This window comes from Hemiscyllium ocellatum, chromosome 42 (assembly GCF_020745735.1).
Source record: "Hemiscyllium ocellatum isolate sHemOce1 chromosome 42, sHemOce1.pat.X.cur, whole genome shotgun sequence".
Taxonomy (NCBI): domain Eukaryota; kingdom Metazoa; phylum Chordata; class Chondrichthyes; order Orectolobiformes; family Hemiscylliidae; genus Hemiscyllium; species Hemiscyllium ocellatum.
In genome coordinates, this window is record NC_083442.1 from 18,726,048 (window position 1) to 18,745,695 (window position 19,648).

General features: G+C 39.2%; 1 protein-coding gene across 1 annotated transcript in view; it reads right to left on the minus strand.

The window, feature by feature from the left end:
* Positions 1–3,802: 3,802 nt before the first annotated feature.
* vps13c (vacuolar protein sorting 13 homolog C) overlaps positions 3,803–19,648 on the minus strand; it is a 286,385-nt gene continuing 270,539 nt past the window's right edge. The window contains exons 80-83 of the mRNA XM_060853895.1: positions 11,350–11,441; positions 9,139–9,259; positions 8,326–8,415; positions 3,803–5,224 (exon numbers count right to left, since the gene is read on the minus strand). Of these exons, the coding sequence (XP_060709878.1) occupies positions 5,135–5,224; positions 8,326–8,415; positions 9,139–9,259; positions 11,350–11,441 (393 nt within the window). The 3' untranslated portion in view covers positions 3,803–5,134. The remainder of the gene's footprint in view (positions 5,225–8,325; positions 8,416–9,138; positions 9,260–11,349; positions 11,442–19,648) is intronic.

A 19,648-nucleotide genomic window follows, 5' to 3' on the forward strand; every position in this document is an offset into this window, starting at 1 on the left:
TCATTCCATACGTGCACCACCCTCTATGTGAAAATGTTGCTCCTTGGATCCTTTTAAATCTTTCCCCTCTCACATTAAATCTACGCTCTCTAGTTTTGGACTGTCCTATCCTGGGGAAAAGACCTTGGCTATTCACCCTATCCATGTCTCTCATGAGTTTTTAAGATTTGTCTGTACATTGATCTGGATGAATGTTACTGCACTAACTCCAATCCTATGTAAGTTGATCACTTTTTGCTCTTATAAAGTTTACAGCTTTTAACAGTGATTTCTGCCAGGAATGAACACAAAAGCTCAATTTACCCAAAAAACAATTTGCAGCACAAGCATTCAAATAAAGTAGTCTTGAAAAAATGGTTTGCACATATAGAAATATCTTTGTTTAGTTGTTTCAGAATTACATTCAGATTCAAACAGAGTTCGGCATTGACACAATGTCTTTCCTACAGCAGGTGGGTGTTTCGGTGGATGAGGGGGTGCTGCAGGGGTCCCACTGCTCAGAGTCCTCCATCATCTACCTACATGACACCAACCCATCACCTTCACATTCTATTTCCTCAACATATCTCCTGCAATGGCTGCTCCTCATACCAATATGGCGACCTCTCCCAGTATTGAACTTCATCTTTCGCCCATCCATCTTCCCCTGTTCCATTGCTACCACTCAATTCATTCACCCCTCCCCATTTGATCCTTGATCATGCATTCTGCTGCTGAGGAGTTTCTTGCTACTAGATGCAACTACAGATGAAACTGAAAAGGATTTTTGATAAAAGCAAGGGATAGAGGATTTGACAGAGATATGCGTAGAAAGTCGACAGTATCGAAGCAGGCTACAGTAAGCCTGCTACAGTAGTCTACAGTATGGAATTCAACCCATCTAGTCAACACTGACGCTCTGAAGAGCATCCCAGTCACCCACTTACCCTATCCCGGTAACCTCATTTCCCATGGCTAACCCATCTGGCCTGCACACCCTGAACACTAATGGGACAATTTAGCATAGCCAATCCACCTCACCTGCACACCTTTGGACTGTGGGGGGAAAAGGAGAAAGTGAGGACTTCAGATGCTGGAGATCAGAGTTGAGAGCGTGGGGTGCTGGAAAAGCACAGCAGGTCAGGCAGCATCTGAGGAGCACTCTCGACACTTCACAGCCCAGAAAGTACTTTTCCAGTGCCATCACTGTTGTAGTCCACAGAAATAGCTTGGCTGACAATGTGCACAAAAGCAAGATCCAACAAGTAGTCATTAAGTGAATGAGTATATAGTCCGACTATGGCAGGAAAGCACAAAGAATTCCTCAGTGGAATAGACCAGTGTTCAGGCTCCTAAGCCAGAGGCTCATCTGCTCCATCAGCTTTTCTTTTTGGTTTTGTTTTCACTTTGTGGTTTTTCCTTACCTTATGAAAAGCAGCTGCATCGGTGATGACATCAGTGGTAGCAAGGTGGACCACCATGGACTGTGGTAGCGAGCGTTTGGGTTCCAAGCGGTGAAAGGCAGTTTTGGGCCCAGTCCGGGACCCTATAGTATTGGCGGCAGTACTGGCGAGGTCAGACCAGAGTGTAGACTCAGGTCACCAGCAGCAGGATGGAGTTTGGACCCAGCGGCATTGGTGGCAGCTGCACAGCGAGGTTGGCTCAGAAGGCAGTATTGAGTTGGTTGAGTGCAGGACCCAGGAGGATCAGTATCAGTGGCAGCTGTGTTAGTGAGGTCGGCACAGCGAGGACCCAGGGGCGGTGACATCAGTGGAGGCATGATGGTGCTGAAGAATGGTGACTGTGATCCAGCAGCAATGTGTAGGGACTTGAGACTGGCTGACTACTGCATGCTGGTGATGGTCTCAGCATCGGGGTGGAAGAGTGCCCAGATCCAGGTCCATGACTAAGGCACTTAAGGCAGGCTGGAAAGTTGAACATTGTTTTCTGCACTTATATTCTACATTTTGGTTTACTTGTCTGCAGTTCAAGTTGGTGCCAGAGAATGGTGACACCACACAGGTAGTTCTTGCATGATGTGATGGTTGCATTCTTGTGCAACCCAGTGTTATAGAAAAATTGTGCTTTAGAAACAGTGCTTAAAGTGTTGGCGATGTAAACGTGTAACAGCCAACACACAATTTAGAAGTTTGCACTTCAGAAAGTGTCCCCAATTGGTCAATCACATTCCAGAGAATTCGCATTCGCGAAACAAGTGTTATAACTGAACAACCTGCACAACACTCTCCAAAGTATTTTGTAACAAAACACACTCGACAATAAACAAATCAAATCGAAGTTGAATATAAAAGATTTCATGATTCCATTCTGAAAGGAGGCAGGAGAGCTCTCTCTGCTGCTTTAACATTTATCCCTGAAACAACATCACTGAAAGCAATTTAAGTTTCCTGTTAATGAGGACCTAGCCATTCATTGACGGCTGTGTTCCTTACGTTACAAGAACAGCTACACTTCAAAAGAACGCTCCAGTGCTTGCAAAGTGCTACAGGCTATCCTGGAGGTCATAAAAGGCGCTGCCCGAAAACAAGTCTCTCTTTCCTCTGGGGTTCTTTAAAACAGTCACCGAGAGGTCAGTCAGACTGTGGTTTGACATCTCATCTGAAGAAAAGTTCTCCCAGGCATAGGAGCTCAAGCTTTGCATTTTCAAGGCAAGATTGTTTTAGTTTCTGCAAAGTTAAAAAAATCACAACACCAGGTTATAGTCCAACAGGTTTATTTGGAAGCACTAGCTTTTGGAGTGCTGCTCCTTCATCAAATGGTTGTTTCTGCAGTTATGTTAGGCCAGTGCAGCTTTGCCCCAGCAATAGTAAAGTGTAAGCAGTATGAGACATCCAACAAAAACAAAGTTAAAGATTGGCTTCCACTCGGTGTTCAGCCCAAAAAGCTTAAACCACGTGCCCTTGCTACATTATGAAGGACTCAAATTATTGATATTAATTGGACATGAAAATGTAATCCCTTCAAGGTAAAAAGCCCAAGAGAATATGTGCTAGAGGACCGAGCAGTGGGGAATAAACCAGAGGATCGAGCAATAAAAGAGGAACATCTCTGGAATAGCAACAAGAATACAAGTTTTAAATGACATTAAGTAGAACAGTAATTGCTAGAACAAATTAGAGACAAGCAGATATTGAGGGATAAGAAATGAACGTGAAGGAAAAAGAAACAGCAATAATAGCGGCAGACAATGACAGGCTAATAATGGGAAAGCTTTAAAATGGCATTAAACAGAATACAGGAAAAATAGATTTTGCCTAAAGAAAAAAACAGAACTAAATATCAGTGAGATTCCACGGTTGAATAAAGACATAAGGGAACAATTGAAAGTTAGGAAAGAAGCATATATCAAGTACAGAGACACAGATGTGCAAGATATAAGAGAATAGAACAGAATTAAAAAATGGAAATCAAACAGTAACTATGCAATTGTTATTAAGGAGGTTTGTGTTTGAGAGAGAACCCTCCCTGGGTATTTCTAGATTTTAAATAAGTGTATGCTCAGACTAAGTGATTTTTAGTCACTGCACATTTTGTCATAAGATTCCTTAGCCTTAAAATGCTGAGCTGAGTGAAAAAGGAAAACTATGTAAAAGCAGCTTCAGAAAGTTGTTTCGTTGTGCAGAAAATCAATGAGATGAATTTTGGCTCCAGCTGATATTAATAAAGAACAAGCCAGATCCCTGGTTAGTTACATCCTAGTTTAGCTTTTTTTCTTTTCAACAGTGAGTTACTAAACACAGTTATGAGACCACCAGTGTACTTTTAACATGAAGAATAAAACATTTATTAAACAAGAAATGTAATTACACCATGAAAAAAGAATTTCATTACAGACAGCAGAAAAGGATTCAAATGGTCATTGCAGCATTTACCGCAGGAAAACCTCACAATATACTTCACAAAAAGCCCCTTCCCTCAGGCTCAGACCTGGACAGCTGACCCTAGTTTCATTAGAGTGAGCTACTGCGCAGCCACTACTTGCTTTTTCCCATCATACTGTACCTCCTCCTGAGGCACACACTCAAAACTAAATTCACTCACACTTTTAACCTCAGCAAACACGTGTTTCCTGAGCTGAGCAGGCCAGTTACCTTGCCTCCAATTTCTGACACACCTGAACATATTTGCTGGATGGTTCTGTTCCTTGTTATATCTGAAGTTCTGTCAGTAGGCAGTAGCACCTTTTCCCCGACTTCAGCTTTCTTTTAATAATGCATCAAACAATTCAACACTAAATCTTCACTTCAGTGTTGTAAAACCTCATTTAAAGGCATGGAAATAGCACAAAACAGCAGACTTCTCTTAACCACTCTGATAACAAATTTAAAATGAAAAGCACATTTCCTCCTTTAAGAGACAGTACAAAAACAAATTCAACTTCAAGTTATATATTGTTTCCAACAGCTGGCTTTGCATGGCCGTTTGTTTATAACTAGTAGAGGTAGCTTTCCATACTTGATCAATATTTAAGCAAATCTATATGGTCGACTGAACAATTAGTGGTTAAGTCAATCGAAAAAACTGAAACAGATGATCGTTCACTCTCTGGGTCGGAGGGACACATTGTACATGAAGCTTCGAATTATGTATGGAATTGATCAAATGCAACTGTGAAGATCAAGCATGGGCGTAAACAAATTCTTAAAATGACATAATTTTCAACTGTTGAAAATTCTTTTCTGCGACAGTAGAGCTGTCCATGTTGAGAGATTCATTGAGCTTTCATTACGAATAGAGCTGACATTTTGATTCTCAATTAGAAGCTCAGCATTTATCAAAGTGAGTGTATTAGTGACCAGATAAAAACATAAAAAGCTTATGTTATATAGATTGTATTTTCAACTTATACATGAATTTTTAACACTTGAAAGATTTTTGGTAGTGCAAAGTTAGCAAATCTTAAGAATATTAACTGAAACAATCAACATTCAGATACAAGAGAATGTTGATATCAGTACAAGCACGCCTATTCTTCTGCATAGAAAAGATATCAATAGTTCACAGAATTCATACTTTGAGAATCATATTTCATTAGAAGTAAGAAAATATATAGTTGCAGTGCAAATTACAGTTTTGTGGAAAAGCAAACACTGGACATTAATTTAGTGCAAAAGGAGCAGGAGTGCATAACACCTCAGGGCTTCAAAAACCTCAGTGATTTTCGTTTCACCAGCTGTTGCTGCTGCCTTGCTGCCTGAGCTTCTTCAAGGGCATCGATCATCCTCTGGAATAGAGCATTCGCATTCAAGTTACTGACTATTCTTGTAAAACTGAACGTCAAAAGTTCAAGCACAAAGTTCATCAAATTACGTGCTGCATGGTTAAAGTCAGAGTTAAACAGTGCCTCTTAAATCCACTAAGACTTTGTCTCCGAGAACAAAGGACTGCTTCCCACCTCCACTCCCCCACCTGCCATTCATTATCCTGACTTGGAAAGGCATTGCAGTTCCTTCAGTATGTCCATATTACAAAGGAGGAAGTGCTGGATGTCTTGAATCACATAAAAAGGTGGATAAATCCCCAGGACTTGATCAGGTGCACCCTAGAATTCTTTGGGAAGCTAGGGAAGTGATTGCTGGGCCACTTGCTGGGATATTTGGATCATCGATAGTCACAGGTGAGGTGTCGGAAGACTGGAGGTTGGCTAACGTGGTGCCACTGTTCAAGAAAAGGTGGTAAGGACAAGCCAGGAAACCGTAAACCAGCGAGCCTGGCGTCAGTGGTAGGCAAGTTGTTGGAGGGAATCCTGAGGGACAGGATGAACATGTATTTGGAAAGGCAAGGACTGTTTTGGTATAGTCAATATGGCTTTGTGCATGGGAAATCACGTCTCTCAAACTTGATTGAGTTTTCTGAAGAAATAATAAAGAGGATTGATGAGAGTAGAGCAGTAGATGTGATCTATATGGACTTCAGTAAGGTATTCGTCAAGATGGGAGACTGGTGAGCAAGGTTAGATCTCATGAAATACAGGGTGAGCTCGTGAATCTGTTATCTCCCCTTTTAAATACGGAGACAACGTAAACATAATTCATTAGTCTATAAAATAATTTTAATGTGAAATTTATAACTGTGGGTTTCAAATTAGGTATTTCGCACTCGTTTGATTTTCTGTAAACACTCAATATTCATTCACTCCAGCCAACTGCAGTTTTAATGTAACACGCACAGGATGCATCACAGCAATGCACCATGGTTATTTCCATAATATTTCCTCTCTGTAAACTCTTTCAACCAGAAATATTGTGGAAAATACTTCTATGTTCCCCTCCAGGCCCCACACACACATGGGGGTCAATATCCTGTAAACTTTACTGTGACAATGCTATGACTTTCAGAGGTTATTTTGATCTTTTTGTTTTAAAGGGAGGTTTCAAGTTAGAGGTTCTAAACAATAGAAGCAGCCTGGATGGGTGTGGCCAGCTCTCACAGAGCAGAATTTCTAGTTTGTGATTTTTCTTTAGCTTTGAGATTGAACAGTTGTTGTTGGAGTCTTAACAGTATTGAAAGCTGCAGTAAATGTCTCCTGGCTGCTTAGTCTGAGTTGTCTTTTGATTTTTTTTCCTTCTGGGCTGCTGGAATTACCTGGGAGACAAATGTATTTTCTGAATTTTGCCAAGGGTTGCGTTTAAAGGATATTGCTATATTGGAACAGTTAAGTAGTAATTACTGAATCCCCCAATATTCTGTTCAGTTTTTCAATAGAATCAAGTTATTTTAAATCCCTCTTTCTTTGGTTGTATTTCAACTAGAGGGTTTCAATAAATTGTTTTGCTTAATGTTTGACCAGTCACACTGCACCTGGAACACGGCACTTCACATTTCCCTTTAAACTTAAAAAAAAGTTCAGACCTAGGCTACCTTCCTCTTGTTTTGAGGGGTTTTGTCTGGTCCATAACATTATATAATACCATGATGAAAGCACCATCACCATAAAAGTTAGTGTTAGTCCAAGAATATGGACAAGGTAGAATGGGCAATAAGTGTGGCCTTCTCAGCATTATCCAGAAACTGTTCTTAAATTACACAAAATGATTATAGACAGATAGTTTTAAAGCTTCAAACATTTAATTAGAAACAAACTAGTGCATAATTAACAACCAAGAAAAACACTTACAGATCCATGGTTCTTACAGCAGTGGTGTAACACAGCATCATGAATAAAATCAAAAGGAATTGCTTGAGAATATCACCAGACTCTACCACAAGTCTTAACTGTGACATGTAGGGTATTGGATTTCTATTAGTGAACCAGGTGGGTTTTAGAAACAAATTTCAGTGACCATTAATGAGGCTAGTTTTATATTCCAGATTTATTTGAAGGTAATTCAATTCCACCAGCTGCCACGGTGAGTCTATAAAGTTCAAATCTCAATCATAGAATCAGAGAATCCCTACAGTGTGGAAGCAGGCCATTGGCCCAGCAAGTCCACACCGACCCTCCGAAGGATAACCCACCCAGACCCATTCCCCTACCCTACTTGTGTGTGAAAAGCCCGAATCCGGTTTCTAGGCTGAGAAATCAGGATGAATTGAGTCAGTTTTATTTCTTGAATAAAGACAAAATATCCCAAATTGCTGGAAACTTGAGAGAAATGCAGAGAATGCTGGAGAAACTCAGCAGGTCTGGAAGCATCTGGGTGGAGAGAGAAACAGAATTAACGTTTTGAATTTAATATAACTCTTGTTCAGAATGGATTCATACTGGATATAAAATGTTAACTTTGGTTCTCTCTTCACAGAAGTTGCCAAACCTGCTGAATTGCTCCAGCATTCTGCATGTTGATTTCAGTTTTATTTCTTCTTGGTCAATCACTGAAATCTGATAATATTGTTATGTAATTTCAGATGTGCTTTAGACTTTGTTAAGCACAGGATCATATCTTTAGTCCTCTCAAGTATTGTTACACACAGCATCTCATCACAATGAGAGAAGGTTAATTTATAAATGAAACAGGAAAACAAGGAAATTATTCTGTTTGGTTAAATAGAAACAAAAAGTAATTTGGGGGAAAAAAATGAAGTTGCCAGTGCCTTGATGCTTGCCTACAGTGCAAACAAAGCAGATGCAATATGAAGAGCCATTACAGCATCAATATTGGGAGGGTTTAATCACAGCATGGTAAGTTTGCATGGGTTATTTCCCATCTAAATGTGCACATGGGGATTTCTAATAAAAGTGACAGACAATATTAAAAAATGACAATCGGTAATCAAACTTTCATACAGGAAGTACTCATATTATTTCTAATGTAATAAAGAAGTGTCCCTTCAGGAAATCAGGCTGGGTTCAAATACTCATTGATCTTTTGATGAAATATTTACCTTCGCCATCTTCACATCCTGGACAGCCACTTTCCTCACAAAACCTTCAGACCCACTTTTTGGGTTTGAAAATCCGATTATCGACTGATCCTGTTTTTAAGAAAAAACACACACAACTTTTCACCAATAATTCGACTGGAAAAGTCTTTACAAGCGATATTTTTGAATTATGTTTTAAATGTAATGGCACACTACCCAGCTGAGACATTGGCCAGAGATAGGAACAGGAATCACTGCTCCCACTCCCACCTGGCACCTGGGCTAGACAGCTAGCCCTGCCCCCCTCTTGTTACCCCAGTGGCCACAACTCCATTGACCCAAGCACAGAGGCCCACCCCGAGCCTGAGGCCCAAGTATTATACTGAGAAGAGTGTCATGGGCACTTACGTACTTGTAAAGTCAGGTTTGGGCTAAATTTTGAACAAACTCAAGACACAGATAAATCATACTTTTCTAACAACCACTTTGATGAATCACTCAAACTCCTAAACCTTGTTTATATTCTGCTATGCACTCAGGGAGGTCTCTGAAAATACAGAAAATTGTTCAAAACTTACAACAAAAGCTTTAATATTTAAATGATCAAACTTTCAGCTACATATTAAATCACAAGGAAGCTTAAGAACAATAAGCCTTTGAGAAGTATAGTGCTGCGGAAATCTGTAGTTCGCGTTTTTCATAAAAGGATAACACTGATTATTACAGTAATTAAATGTTAAATTAGTATTTGCCAGTGAGCATAGTATAATCATACGTGGAACATTAATATCACTCTTTGATCATACATAAATCATAGATGAGAAATCAGTGTACCTTGATGTACAGACTCAACACATTGCCTTCTAAAGTCGGTGGTTGAACAAATTCTTCAAAAGTGTAATTCCAGTCACTACCAAGATGGCCTAGAATCTCATCAGACAGACACACCACCCTCCTAAAAGAATGACAAACAGAAGAGAGAGATCAATTTGTGCTTAGAATGCAGAATTACTACAGGTTTCAATTCACATAGTTTGTTTACTATTGACTGGTCTATCAAAACAATTAAAATCCTAACTGAGCCATAGAGTATGGAAAACCTTCCAAGAGCCCTCATGGGCTCGGATTCCCTCTGGTGAATGGAAATCATACACCACCATTTAAACAAACTTTTCACGAAACGTCCTCATAAACACTTAGGCCCATTGCAAAGTGATCAATGTATAACTAGCAACCACTTGAAAACCAATACAATTGTTGGTATCTTCCCAAAGACTACCTAAATTTTCATCAGAATAAACACTCAAATTTATGCAAAAAAAATCATCCATTCTGGTTTTTAAAACACAAACTGATGTCCTTTCACCTAGTATCATGGACTTGCCTTTCATAACATCGCCCATTACAAAGATCCTTCCGGCCTCGAATCTTCACATCCTAGTGATGTCTGCGTACTGTACTTAGTGAGTAAATTTCAGCCATTCCTGCCCCTTTGCTATGGTCGCAGAAAACAGTAAAGCTATTGGTAATATGATACCCCTTCCTATAATATGCCTTCCCTTCACCCTCCAGTGACTGGTTAGCCAGTCCCAGCCTCCTCTCTAATTAGCTTCATAGTCAAGCCTACAAAAAGGCACAATGCTTGCAGTCACAACTAGCAATTCAGTTCTTAATTCAACAAATAAGGCCCTTGACTTCTTTTGATTACTCTCTGGTTGATGCACAGCTTTAGAAAAATGGCAGAGGAAGGACCAGCTGATAGCAGAGGAAGAACAAGAGATGGAGAGGAAGAACAGATGGTGGAAAATAGATAGAAGGCAGGCAAAAGGTTCCAAAATCCTGGAGATGGAGTTTTTAAGGGTCATGCGAAACTGTTTGAAATCATGAAGAATTAGAACACACAGTCTAAGTGTTGATGAGAACCACAAGAGGCGAAAGATTTCAGAGCATTGGAAGTGTCTGAGAACAGCAGCAATGGGATTGTTTAGATTTAACAGGATAGTAACAGCGGTGGGATATAGAAGCAGGAGGGTGAGTAAAAGAGAGACGGCAATTTTTGTAACCTACATTTAAGGCATTATCCTCCTACAGCACTTCAGTTTTCAGGTTCCTCCTAACTGTTAGGCTGCTAGCTAATATGGAAATACCTGCTTTAAAACATTTCAGAGTAATTTTTATCATTGTTGCCAGTTCCTTCTAGAAAACTGTCTCTCGAGGCTGTGATTTTCCATTTACTTAAAGAAACCACACTATTGCTTTTAGGAAAATAAAAACCAGCACTGAACTCTCTAACACCCTAATTCCTTCCTGTGGAGAAATAGCCAACAGAAGAAAGGTTTGGCACATACACTCTGGTGGGGGGGGGGGGGGGGGGGGGGGGTTGTGGTAGCTTAACAATACGTGTGCAAGTGTTGTTAACACTGACAGTGTAACGCTCATCAAAACATCATTTGACAGTTGGGAAGTCTGAAATCGTTACACGTCCCATGGGGATCTTTTCTCTAAATACAACAGAAAACAGAGACATGGCCAGATAGCAGTCTTTAGAATTACGAAGGAGCTTAAACAGGTAGTACACAAATAAAATATTTTCACTTGAGGGGGTGACAACGAACTAGGAAGTAGAAATGTACGATAGTCACTAACAAATTAAGTAGGAATTTCAGGGAATCTCTCTTTATCCAAGGAGTGGTGAGAATCCGAACTCTGTACCTCAGGGTAAGGTGACTAACATAGATAGTGAGAGCGAAGCTAGATATATACTTGAGAGAGAAAGGAACACAAAACCAAGTTGAAACAGTCAGAGGACACGAAGCAAGCAGCAGCTCATATGTAATATAAACAATCAATTACAAAGTCCAGGGGAAGCAAATAGTTAGCGCATGTGCCGTAAATTTACAGTTAAAATACACGTGCACCATTAGAAAACTAATAGTGACCGTGTTAACTACTGAGAGATTGAAGTTTTGTTTCCGTTATGCTTTATTTAAATTGGTTATACAAAACTATTGACTCTGCTGAGAACCCAGTTGGTGTTTTGTGTACCTGTTTGTGATGAGCAGATGAGCCTTTTTTCTCCCATACAAGCGACAATGAATCCGGTAGTGCTCTCCTTCAAATTTCTGAATATCCAATTTCTGTCAAAAAAAGAATTAAACTTCAGCTGACATTTTCTCCAGCACCATATAAATCACAGTTACGCACCCAGTGCCCATCAAGCCCGTTATGTGCAAGCTCTATACTCCTGGCAGACTGGTTAATTTGTTAGCTCTGATTGCTTGCAGTCCAATCCATATAACCAGGTTGGACATAATTTAAGAATGTTGCCTTGAAATGCTAATTGTTAAGATTCAGCATGTGGTGCAGGGTATCAAATCATCAACGGTTCACTAAAGTGACACATTCTTCATCTCCATGAGTTCCCACTGTCTACTCTCAATGATCAGCAAAGTGATAAAGCTGTTAACACCAATGTGTACAATAACCTACTCACTGATGTTCTGCTTAGTTTCTGCCAAACCCACCTAGTGCCTGACCACATTAAAGCCTGGTTCAACTCAATGGACAAAAAAGTTGAACTCCAGGGGGAAGGCTGTCTTGCCTTGACATGGAGAGACATTTTGACTGAATGTGGCACTGAGGAATCCTAGCAAAACTGGAGCTAATGGGAATTGGAGGAAAATGGTCCACTGGTTGAACTCTAACATAGGACAAAGGAAGATGGTTGTGATCATTGAAGGCTAATCATCTCAGTCTCAGAACACTTCCCCAATAGTTCCTCAGGTCGGTCTCCGAGGCCAGACCATCTTCAGCCAATGACCTTCCCTACATTATAAAAACAGAAGTGGGGATGTTTGCTGATGACAGCACCATTTGAGAGAGCCTTGGAAACCAAAGCAATCCGTGTCTAAAGGCAGCAAGACCTGGACAATATGCAGGCTTGGACTGCTAAGTGGCAAATAATATTTGACAAACCACAAAAAGTGTCAAGCAATGGCTGCCTCCAACAAGAGACAATTCCAACAACCTGACTTGGATTTTTAACCTCACTATTCTAAAACTAAACTAAATCAGTCATATAAATATTGAGGCGAGGAGACCAGGTCAGAGGCTGGGAATTCTGCAGTGAGCACTTCTTAGTCCCTCAAAGCATGCCCATCATATTCATGGCACAATTCAAGTATGCAATAAAATACTCTCCACTTTCTTGGATGAGTGCAGCAACAACAGTCAAGATGCCTGACACCATCCAGGGCCAAGCAGCCCACTTGATTCGCGACAATCCTAATACGTTTAACATTCGCTCCTTGCACCACCAATATATGGTAACAGTAGTATGCAACAACTTACCAATGCTCCTTAGGCAGCACCTTCCAAACCTGTGACCTCTACCATCTAGATTCCCTTCCAAGTCACATACCACCCCAACTTAGAATTACAATGGCTGTTTCTCCACGGTCAAAATCCCCAAACTCCCTTCCTACTGTGTGTGGATCTACACTGCATGGATGCAATGGTTCAAGAAGGCAGCTGACTACCACCATCTTAAGGGCAATTAAGGATGAATGGAAAATACTGGCTTAACCAATGACACCCACATCCGATGGATTAATTTATAAATAAACAATATTTGAGGAATATACACATTGCATTTATTGGGAAAGGGAGGAATGAATTACTGAAAGGATATATTCTATGTTGTAGAATACTAGCCAACCACTTCAGAAAACATTTGACAACAAAACCTGCAGAAACAATCTAAATATGCCATATTTTCATCTATTTCAGTGCAGTTTCTCAAATCTGTACTGTCCCAAATGTAATGCAAGAATTAAATTCTACATTTAAGCCAAACAAAACCTTCAATGGCAAAATCTAGGCTCAATTTGTCTCATTACAGAGAAATGTCAGATGCTAGACTGAATAAGAGTTCAGATCTCTAGAATGGATCACTAGGAGGGGTTGTGTTAACAATTCTAAGTTTCAGCTGAGTATATACGGTAGGACAAATACAGGCATATTTGCTAACCATTCAGCATTACCTGAAGAGAAAGCCAATGCTTTTTTTAAAAACTGAGTTCTCAAATGTCAACATTTTCTGTTTTTTGTAGTCCTACTGCTCAAAATTATATCTGAGGAAATTTCATGACAGAAATGCATTTTCAAAACTGCAAAGGGTGCACAAAGCACTTAACTGATTTGATTTTAATACCCGATTGTCAACTACATTTCTCTACTTTTAATCAACAGAGCAACATGAAGTAAAAGCAGACAATTGTAGAGAGAAGGCAATGGATATAGTCTACTATGGATGTAGCAGTTTAAGTGTATGCAATGTTAAGAGCATCTCTGCCAGAACCTTTAAGCATCAATCCTTTGTTTTCCAGTTGCACAGAAGCACAATCAAAATACAGGTTTAAATTAAAAACCCCTTTCTCGGAGGAGCAGCTGTCCTTATAGACTAACTTCACAAATGAGGAGAAATTGGAATTCTATCTTTTGACTGCTTGTTAAGCATGTTCTGCATGCAACATTTGGAAAGCAAGACAGTAGGAATCAAGGGGTGTGTCACTAGAGTCAGGCAGAATTCTTATTTCTAAGGAGAACTGCAGCATTTTCTTTTGTCAATAGGATTCCTCCTAGGCAATAAAACACACTCGCTCTCAACCAGTATTGCAATGGGATCTTTCAGGCAAGCAACTCAAGCACTGAACAGCATGGAAACTTGATTGAGATACTCAGCCTCTTCCTTCATCATTACGAATGACAGGTAACTCTCCCTTTACATGGATTGATAAAACTGGGGAAAACAGGACAGAAAGTGAAAGAAACCAGGACAGAACAGTCAGGACATTAAAGACAGATACACACAAATTAAACACAGATTTTTGGAAAACAATGCAGAGACAACAACTAATATTCAGAACTTATCAACATCCCAAGTTACACCACAGAGGAATCAGACCAAAGTAAATGTCGAGACAGAGGGGAAAACTACTAAAGACTTGGCCACAAATGTCAGCCTTAACAAGGGTCTTAAAGAAAGAGAGCTAGGTGGAGTGGGAACAGACTGCTCTAGAGCTTAGAGTCTAGACAATGGAAGAGATACGACAACTGTTGGATCTTAAGGAAGGAAGCACGCACAAAATAACTTATATTCAAAGCAGTGAAAATAGTTCAATTAGATCACAGAGGAATCAAGGGAAAATCTAACCCACATAAGGAAATTATTAGGACAGGCAGCCAAAACAATTGATCATAAATCAGAGTCATTTTGGAAGAGATTAGCAGTCGTCTTTTGTGGAGAAACTACCTGTCTTTTGAGTCTATGCAGCTGAAGGGATAATAGGGTTAATAGTGATGAAATTCAATCCAGAAGCAAAGTTCAAGGGCAAACAATTGGAGGACTCCAGGAGGTCACACCAAGATGGGAGAGGGGTTGGGAGGGGTAGGTGGTGATGCCACAAGATAATTTTGAAGTGGAAATATAGAAGATTGGGAGTCTATATAGGTAAGCTAAGACACAGGTGATGAGTGACTGAGACATAGCTCACGATGGATAAGAGCTCTGGGGGAGTGCTCAAATTTAGGGTACAAAGTGGCCAGTCAGCAGAGTATGAGAATAATGAGCTCTGGGAGGTGAGAAAGAGACAATGACAGTTTCAACAGCAAACTGACTGGCATACAGGCTGAAACAGATGTTACAGAGGTGGAAATGGGTAATCTTAAATGACGAAGCTGGAGGCTGAGCTTAGGGTCACTGAGGTTGTGAACAGTGGGACAAAGATATGACTAAAATGAAGAAATCACATCAACTGACATACAAAGCAGACGTAACATAAAAAAAACAAATAAGTCACAGCGACAGAATGGCATAAGCATGCTTTTGTGAAAAATGGTATGTACAGCACAGCCTAGTCGAGTGTCATGGAGTGCGACCTATTTTGTTGGTGCAAACTTAAAACAGTTATTCTCCCTAATCACAGATCAACAGCAAGTGCATACAAGGTACTAGCTTTCGGCTAAATGGAAGAAACCTAAGTGAACATGGATGCATGTTGTTGTTTTCATGTACTGGAAACACTGATTCTACTAAAGTTCAAGTTCACTGTACATGTGAATGACAATTATATATGTTTTGTAAATATGTAATTTATATAAAAAGGAAATATTTTAGTAAACAATGTAGTGGCAACTGTGTGTGTGGTTGGTATAACACAGGCCACTACAATCTGACAGGATAGGCACTCGAGTTTTCACTGATCCACTAGGATTCATAACTCATTGAAAAACAAGCTCAAGATCATGTTACGTCATGTTTTATCCAATGCTTTTGTTTAATACCAAGAATGAGAAAAATCAAATAATGTATGTGGGGATTTAAACTGTTTTATTAGACAAATGCTAGGAACACAAACAGCCAAAAAGATTTGAGTGAAATAAATATGCTGTCGCTCCTTGCTCACCATTGATAAATTCAGCAGCAGTTAGTTCTGCTAACCTTTTTTTTTGTGTAGTGTGGAGTGAAAGAAACAGAAAGGGAGAAGGAAAGTCACTTACACCTCACTCAAACCTCCATATTCCATCAAAATATATCCTAACATCCCCAAAGCTAATTTTAAAATGGGAGGTTAAGGAAGAAAATTGAAAGTTATAAACATTGAAGAAAAACTATGCACTCATACAGATTTTCATACAGAGTAGCAATTTGGGTGCTTCCCTGTTAATAAATTCTGATTGTCTTCACTTCACATTCACCCGTGCAACCGGAATTTTGATCTCAACATATTGGAACGTGCAAAACAAAGATATTGCAATCGGAATATCTCGTATTCTAAATTACCTTTTTGTTAAGGTTACTTATTGCCTTCTTAATTAGTAGATTTTGAAAAGAAATAAAGTTTGACTGCAAGGTTTAAATGTGAATTGAAAGGACATTTTAATGGTAAGTTAAAACGCTCTTTGGTTTCAGCAGGAATAGATAGTCATAAAAATATAGATAGTTCTACTGTTCAAATATACACATTTCAAAATCAATGAGATAAGTGATTATCCTTTCGAAGCTGATGCTAACTTTAGAAACATGAAGAGGTGACCTAAGAGTTACTCTATAAATTTTACATATAAGTTTACAATGTTACAACGTTTTAATCTGTTTGGTACATTCAATTATCAATTAAAACTAATATTCCAAAATTAAACATGCTCGACACATCAGAAAGCAAATTTTAAAAATGCATTCAGGACGCACAAAATCAGGGTTTGAAATACAATTTATTTTTATTTTAAATCAAAGTATCCACTTATATTTCCTGCTGCTATAGTACGAACAATCATAATATAGAAATTAATCAGGTAGAAATGTACATGAACAAGACTACATGTGTTTCATAGCATGGTTCCTTCATGTTCATAAGTGTACTAGGCTTATCGGTGAGACAACAGAATAATTTGTTGGATACAAGTTTAAGCGATGTACAAACCCATTCAAAATATACCCGTCCATCATATATGTATATATACCCACTATTTATCAGAACTTGTATGATAGAGATAAGAAAGTTATGTTACAAAGTGAATATATTTACATTTGATGCTGAGACAGTAAATCAACAGGTTAAGAAAAAGCTTACAACATAAAATTAGCACAAGCGAAGAATTTTAAAATCTCATTCCATGTCTTGCTGCATGTTTAAAAAAAAGAAAGAATAAAGTAAGAATCTTGCCACATTGAAAGGCTGAAGTGCAAATGCTTTCTCATTTCATAGTTTTGTTTTGCGATAAAAGTAAAAGTGAAAACCTGCAATAAAAAGATGACTGGAAAATCGCAGAAGATTTACAACATCTGGGAAAAGGAGGACCAATTTATTTTTTGGGGCACGGAATCAGCAGCAACAGTAAACACTACATACAAAGAATATGTATCTGCAACATTTCTCAAACCAAAATTGTATTTGGAGGTTGCAACGATAGTGAGGGGATGCAAATACAACATCTGGTTCTATGATACAGGAAAGTAAGGGGCAAAAATACGTCAGGACGAAGTAATGAAAAGCTAAACAAGGGTGTTGAGGATGGAATGGGCCTCACCAAAAAATTTCAATTCTACTCTCTGATTACAATTGCTATTACATTAATACTAAAGTCACTTTTTGAGATCATCCACAAGATGATCAACAACATCGGAGGTTCCAAAGCTCAATGATTTGAATGCCACTTGCAATGACAACTTAGGCAGGCATAAAAGGGCTCAATACCTTGTTACAGGGTGTAAAGTCTACACAGACCTTGAATTATCTAAATTATTCAGCCAATAATTACCAGGGATATCCAACTGTGTTTCAAAGATATTAATGTGGTGCTGATATTCAAGTAAACTGACATGAAACAAAAACGTTTCACCTTTCCATTAGTAACTGGAAATAATGGATGAGATTGTTAAAACAAATCATGAGTACCACCTGTATGGAAATAAACTAGGAAGTGACATTTCACATGATAATATAAAACGGCAGATTCTGTTTGACTTCTGTTGAGGAGATGGCATTGTAAGTTGGACCCCTATAGTATGGCTAACCAGGTGTGGCTTTCAATAAACCTTTGCATGAATAACTGTGGTGCAAGCACAGGATACTGGGCACCTTTGGTAAAGTATGAAGGTGTACAGACAAGGAGCTGCCAAGGGGAAGTAGTGGGTACCAGTGAGGAAAGTGGCACAGGGCTACAGCAGATCATCTGATTTGGAAATGCAAACTGGTCACATTAGCAGATAAATACCAAACCGAGAGTGTTGGTTAATTGCACTGGGAAAGCAGCCGAGAAATTACTCAAGGAGATGAACAATTTCTGAGCAAGCTACAGCAATAAACCATGGCAGGTTACACTCGTACAGATAAATTGGGTGGTACATAAAGAGGAAAAGTGGCACATGTCCTGATAGTAAATTTGATCCAACATGGAAAATGCCAGCTCAATGCTAACTGGAAGCAAAAGCAAACAGAATAGATATTGACAAAGCACACAGAAGCAAGCCACTTAGTCCTTCAAGGCTGCACCATCATCCAATCACATTGCGGGTGAAATGTATTTCAACTCCATTTACCCAACTCTGGCTTTGTGAGACAAGTAAAACCAATAATCTGTATTCAAATTTTCAATTGTCCCCCAGACTCAATTGACTATTCGGAGGTAAGAGAATCCTAGATATTCTTCCCTCTCCCCCACCAGAGAAAATAGTTTCTCTATATCTACCCAAACAAATTCCACCACTATTTTTAAAAATTACCATTTAACTACAAGTAGTTCTTCTATAATTCACGTTTTATAGTCTGAATTAGATATGACACGATTGATGACGGTGGATGGTTTTGGAGAGCACAAATGTTCTGAAGGGTTATAGCAGTTTCTCCATAGCACAAGCTTATACAGCATGATCTCCCTAGCAGTTTCCCATAGTACAAGGTTACAGAGGAATGCAACCGTCATGTTATAGCAGAATGACCTGTATCTAGATTGAGATGAAAGCTATGTTTATATATCCTGTGACAATTCAGAGAAATATCTAAGTTACACGTCAGGGAAACCAATTATATTTAAAGAATGTCAAAACACCCTGAAAACACAAGAACTCTAAATAGATCAGTTTTCCACAGGGACTTGCTACGATGATGATTAATCAACAATTAAGAACATCCTCAACCATGAGACATTCACAAGTTCCAACAATTGCAGCATGGCTGAATTAGAGTCAGAGAGAAGTACAGCGCGGAAACAGACCCTTTGGTCCAACTCGTCCACGCCAACCAGATATTCCAACCTAATGTAGTTCCATTTGCCAGCATTTAGCTCCTTTAGTTGACAAGTTCAGGAGAAGCAGGTGACATTAACATGTGATGGAGAGATGAACACATTATTGTCATAGACTGTGCAACAGAACCACAGAAAGGGACTTAGCAATTAAAGAGCAAGAACAGTGAATGCACATTCAAACAATATTTAAGCCATACTGGAAAAATAAACTACAACAGGATGATAAGCAACACAAAGAGCAAAACGGGGCTAGCCCAGTAAAGGAATAAAGAAACACACACTTGGCCAGAGGCAATACGCACAGTCCAACCACAGGGCTGCAAACAAACAGTTCAGTGAGGGGAGATATAAACAAATGGCTCAGTGAACAGCAATATAACAAATGTAGGTCAGCCAGTGGCAATATTGCTTGACTTTGGAAGTGGTTTAAGTGAACCAGCTTGAACTTGTGTGTCCTTCATAACGCTGGGAGCAAATATTGCAGCTGTTTGTAATTTGTATAAAGTAGAGGTCGTTCTGCTATAATGCGATAGTT